Raw genomic sequence first — 5,679 nt, forward strand, 5'->3', positions numbered from 1 at the left:
AGTGACAGTCTCGACCAACAATGAACGGGTATCGCCACTTCTGCATGGCGAGATCAACTGCATCCAAGAATTCTTCGCTTCCGCTCCCGAGGGCCGCCCGGCCACCAAAGACTGCATCTTCTTCTCCACCCACGAACCTTGCTCGCTCTGTTTGAGTGGCATCACATGGGCTGGTTTCAACGAGTTTTACTACCTGTTCACCTACGAGGACAGCCGGGATATGTTCTCCATCCCTTACGATATCGACATCCTCGAACAGGTCTTTCGAGTTCCTAGCCCCTCAGATACGCCAGCGGCACTGGCTGCCCGTCCGCTCTACAACCGCAAGAACAAGTTCTTCACTGCGAAGAGCGTAGCGGATCTCCTCCGAGACATATCGGACGATGACGCTCGGAAGCGTCTGGCCGGTGAGGTGACTAGGGTCAAGGAACTTTACAAGTCGCTCGATGCAGCTTATCAGGCGGGAAAGAGGTCTGGAACTGAGAGCGCAAGTGTCTGGAAATGATAATTGCCTGCACTCCACCGTCGCTGTTTGGATTGTACAATATGACTCCTGTTGGCCGATGAGATGACGACAGCAAATCCGTACGCAGCATAAATGTCTGGCCGCCATCGCTAATGTGTGGAGGACGACTTGCCTGTCTCATCTTTTTGCTGGATCTCACCATTCCCACCTACTTTATATTCGGCCGTCATCCACCCGACCCTTCCTCTACAAACAGGCGCTTTCCTCCTGGACTGAAAGCCAGATTCATCCCTGGACCTTCCCCATTTAAGCATTCCAGTTAGAAAAGTGGTAACTGCAATTCCATCTCTAAAGCCGTTATTGGAAGGATCCGAGCCTCTCGATTCCTCGAAATGCAACACCTGGCCACAGCGAGGAGCCATAGGGGGCCCAGTCCTTCGTCCTCTGTGAGTGACCCTCTTCCACTACCCAACGCCATCTTGAGCCTATACCTACCTTAGTTACTAGCGAACATTCGTCCACGTATTTAGAAAGTATTTTTTCTCACACTCTTTTTAGGGGTGTCAACGCGCCTCCACCGGGTGTTGGTAATCCTCCATCTGGTGTCGAGAACCCTCCACCAAAGATCGATACCCCTCCATTGGATGCCAACAAGCCTCCATCCGGTGCCAACAAGCTTCCATCGCCGAGTCCAAGCGAAACCGGAAAATAGCCGGCCATGGACCCCAAGGACAGCCATGCTGTGAACTAGAAATCCCCGGCGGCGCAATCTTAGAGGGAAGATGCCGGGTACTTGGACCAGCCAACGGACTCAAGATCGGTTACCAGCTCCAGACGGCCACGGAACCCTTACCAACCGTCTACCCCCCTCCATCCGGCTGCAGGTGTATACCGCGATGCCGCCCCCAGATTTCGCGACGACTGGCAACCTACGAGCCTGTCCCAGTTGACGCTCATAGAATTCACACAGCTTCTGCCCGCCGCCGGCCTACGCATTTGGGATGATCTCGCTGGCGCCATCCTGCTCTGCGAATCTGACGGGCGGGCATTGGCCGAGTTGCCGGGACTGAGTTCCACGCGCAGCCATAGGTCAGCCCTCCCCTCCATTTCCTTCGAGGACCGTTGGAGACGAGTCGATCTAGAAACTGCGTCGCGCACGGAACTCGTTGAGCTTCTCGTCGCAGCGCGTCTCGGCGCGGAGGAGAACTCGGATGGTGACTTGCGACTGGTTGAATGGGGTGGAGATACACGGGCCATACTTCCGAGACGAAATCGGCGTCCTCGAAGGGCATCCGTAGCCTGGGGTGAAACGCCCGATACCTCTGTGAGCCTACATACCGGGAGACATGTTCCAAATCAAGGATTATCATGGAGACCTAGACAACCCGGTTCTATGATGCTTCCAGCACAAAGTTCACGCCGCGAAAATACGGACCCTATTTGCAGCTCAAGACGGTCGTGTTACTCCCCCTTTGAGCGAAACATTCGTTCGGGTCCTTCTCAAGCCTCAAATACCCCCTTTCTCACCACACCCATGGCAACAACGCCGAACCAAGTTTTCAGCCCAGGGCCGCCCTCACGATCCTCATCCACTTCAGCGCAGACCAGCGCCACTCCACACTCTTCAGAGCCGAGCCGGGCGAGCCACCGAGCAGGTTTCCCCAAGGGTGCTTCGGACCGGGTGTGGGCCGGAGATTTATCATCTTCGTCGGAAGGGGCAAATAGCCTACGTTCCTCGAAACTCAATCCGGCTTGCCCGCCGTCCATGTCCGCGGGGCAAATATTGAAGCCGCCCGACTTTCACCGGGCCTGGCCCGATTCAGCATCACGGCGAAGCCCGCCAACACGACCGCAGTTAACCAATGCAGAAATATTGAGCAACTTCTCGGAGATGCAATCACTGCCTACCTATGTAGAGACCTGGAGGCGGACATCGCTTCCGCAACTAGCAGCCTCTGCGGCCTCGATACCTACGGAGTCGACTTCTCCCGCCGCTAAACCTCAAATTCCGGATACCTCACACCACGGAAATACACGATTTGATCAACTCGAATCGACTATTCGAGAACCGACTGTTCAAGCACCGCCTCTCCACGCGAGTATCTCGTGCCTATTATCCCCTCCAGTTCCAAGTCTCAGAAGGACGCCCATGGGTTCAACCCAAACACCAAAAAGCCGAGATGTTGTCGATTATGTCAATGCGTTCACCCAGACATCACCACACTGCTCACCCAGCTCGACGCGGCGACTTTCTCACACTGACGTGGCCGCTCGACACTCTGGTCGTACATCGACGACTGAACCATATTTGGCGCTCAGTGATAATGCTACGGTGTGTCAAACTTCAGCGGCTTCTCGGGCTCCCTCTCCCCACCAACTTTTGCAACTACTCTCGGAGCCACGGTTTGGCAGCGTCTCTGCTAGCCCAGGACCATGTACAACTAAAAAGCTGAGCTATTTCCAGACTCAGCTGCCGCACTTCCAAGAAATAGAAACTAGAATATCACTCATGGTCCTCGAAGAGGCGTTATCGGGTGAACTACAATCCATGGCAGCCCCCACTGCCGGAGAGAGAGCTGAAAATGACTCACCTACGAGACCAAGCTCGACATGTTCGGGTGATCCGCCTCGATCGCCTTTGGTAGAAGCATCCCGAGACCAAAATTTCGACTCCCCCGCTGAACACACGCAACATTCTCCTCCGCCGAATGACCGCCCCAACACGCCACACGAACAGCCACTCTACGGGCCACGGCCGACACGAATGTCTGACAATCCCAAAGGAACGTTAGAAAGGATGTCACGAGAGAATTACCCGGACAACCCGAGGGCCCATGAAGTCGAGGCTATCAACAGAAGCTCGGCACCGGGGCCCAGTACCCGGTGCGGCCCAACTGATGCTGAACCCACTAATGCTGCGCCCACCCAACACCCTGGCCCTCCACAAGGCGGTCAAGTTACAGACTTCGGAACAGGCGCCACCAGGCAACCGCTCTTCATACCCCCAATGTCGCCAGGTACGTGGCGAAGGGAAATGGCATCGCGGACGAGGTCCGCCCCGGCCGACGATCGACTGGCCGGGCTCCTCTACTCTCGGACAAACACCATTGATCAATCGTTCTTTCCGCCTCCTATGTCACCGCATACGTGGCGTAGGGAAGTTGCATCCAGATCGAGAAAACCCAAACGACACAAACAGAAGAAGACGTTCTTTCGCCAGCAATTGGATGCTTCGTCTGGGGCAGTCGAACCCATCGAGACTCCTACCGTTGATCAGAATGCCATGTCAGGGTCAAGCACTGCCTCGGACCCCGGCCAGCAAGTCGAAATATACGACCCCTCCTGGGCGGCTTCCTCACCGGCAGCGTACAGCGAGACGTTCTTGATTCTCGTTTCGACTCTGGAATCGGATTGGTGGAAAGAGAGGGGCGATCCCGCTCTTGACAAGTTCATGAAGGATATGGAGCAAGAGAACGCACGCTGGGTGGAGCCGTGGGCTCGGCCCGCTCTTACATCCCCCTTAATGACCTCGAGAGTAGAGCACGCTTCCTGGCCGTCGTCGCCTGTTGGCGGGAGACGGGTTCGATCATGGTTACCGATCAGTCGTCAGAAGCGGAAGCATTGGCTGGCTGAAGGGTCCCAAAAGCATTCAGGACCTGAGCAGTGGGCGGGGGCAGAAACAACACAGCAACCGCCGTCAGATCAGCACGCACAGCCAGAGGAGTGCCCGGAGCCAGATTAGTGGCCAGATTCTGACTCTTCTGCAGAGCTAGATAAGAAACCGGAGCATAACACGGAGATATACCACTACGAAGAGCCGGCGCCGGAGCCCGGGGGAGTTTCTTCGACCAGTGTGCCTGGAACTAGAAACGAAATCCAGCAATCACAACCACCTCCGCGACCGGATCGCCAAAGCGGGTTTGACTGGGACGAGTCCTCAAACGACGACCCTGAGATTGGATTCTCCGAGTAGAAAGCGAGGAATCTGCCTTCGACCCAGGATCCAGCAACACAGGCCCCTGTGCCGCCATATAAATCCGGGGCGCCAGGGAAATCTGCAGTACCAGCGACGCCAGTGGAGGCAGCGAAGCCTACAATTCAAGAAGCACAGGCAAAACTGAAACCTCATTTGGCGAACCGAGAGTCACAGGAACCAGCTTCAGTTCCACCGCCAGCTCCGGAACCGACTCCGGCTTGGCCTTCAGTTTCAGCCCAGCCTTCAGTTCCGTCCCAGCCTTCAGTTTCAGCCCAGCCTTCAGTTCCAGCCCAGCCTTCAGTTCCAGCTCCGGTTTCAACTCCGGCTCCGCCCCCTCCTCCAGCTCCAGCTCCGACTGCAGCTCCCTTTGGAGCGACGCTGTGGAGCCGGGTCGTTGGGAGGGGAGTGGAGGCAGGCGGAACGCCGGCGCGGAAGCAGGGCAGTCCGGCAGCCCTCACCGATCAGCCAAAGACAGCATGGCAGCCGCGCCAGGCTGGATCTTTTGCCATGGGAGAGTACGATTTCCCAGCATCCCTGTCCGAAAAGCCAAAGGGAAAGCAAAAGCAAAAGCCAGCGCATCATTCAGAGCAAGAGACCTCTCAGGCATCAGAGAAAGCCATGCAACCGTCGTCGGAGAAAGACAAGCCACCGGCGTCAGGGAAGAGGCAACGGTTGCCAGCAAAGGGGCAATCGTTTTCGGAGAAGACCAAGCAACCGTCGTCAAGGAAGAGGAAACAGTCGGCCAAACAGAATACGTTCGGCGCCCTGGAGCAGTTCATTGAGCTTCCCAAGGACGAGCCAGGGAACTCAAAGTTGTCCCAGGATGTCAAACTGGCGAGTGGCTCGAGGACAAAGAAGAAGGGTCCGGGTGGCAGTTCGGCAACGGACACTGCCCAGGTGACGGAGAAGAAACAGCACATCAACGAGGCTATGGGCTCGAAAAAGAAGGCACAGGCTGAAGGACCCGCGGAATTGTTAAAGCACGATAACGACGGCAGTCTGAAGATGGTTCCGGGTCCGGAGTCTCGGGAATCTGAGAAGCTCGAAAAGCATGGTGAGGGTGATATTTTGGCTCAGGGATCTAAGGAGAAGCCCGCAAAACATGACGAGGGCGGTAAGTCTACAACGACCCCAGCCGAGGAATCCGAGGGGAAGCCCGCAGAGCAGGTTGAAAGGGGCAGCTCTACAAAAGCTCCAGCTCCGAAATCCGAGAAGCCCCCAAAACATGGCAAGGGTG

The 5,679-nt window shown here is 56.3% G+C and overlaps 2 protein-coding genes across 2 annotated transcripts; one reads left to right on the plus strand and one right to left on the minus strand.

Moving 5' to 3' along the window:
• Window positions 1–1,604: 1,604 nt before the first annotated feature.
• Window positions 1,605–2,233, minus strand: CHGG_08858 (uncharacterized protein; the record flags this gene model as incomplete). The annotated part of the gene is made up of 3 exons (XM_001226784.1): window positions 1,605–1,746; window positions 1,805–1,842; window positions 1,994–2,233. The coding sequence occupies 3 exons, from the start codon at window positions 2,231–2,233 to the stop codon at window positions 1,605–1,607; spliced, it is 420 nt and encodes a 139-aa protein (XP_001226785.1).
• A 781-nt stretch (window positions 2,234–3,014) lies between these two features.
• On the plus strand, window positions 3,015–5,614 carry CHGG_08859 (uncharacterized protein; the record flags this gene model as incomplete). The annotated part of the gene is made up of 3 exons (XM_001226785.1): window positions 3,015–4,046; window positions 4,440–5,416; window positions 5,578–5,614. 3 exons carry the CDS (start codon window positions 3,015–3,017, stop codon window positions 5,612–5,614), a joined length of 2,046 nt encoding a protein of 681 aa, XP_001226786.1.
• Between the last annotated feature and the right edge of the window lie 65 nt (window positions 5,615–5,679).

Source organism: Chaetomium globosum, genomic scaffold, assembly GCF_000143365.1.
Source record: "Chaetomium globosum CBS 148.51 scaffold_6 genomic scaffold, whole genome shotgun sequence".
In the NCBI taxonomy this organism is placed as follows: domain Eukaryota; kingdom Fungi; phylum Ascomycota; class Sordariomycetes; order Sordariales; family Chaetomiaceae; genus Chaetomium; species Chaetomium globosum.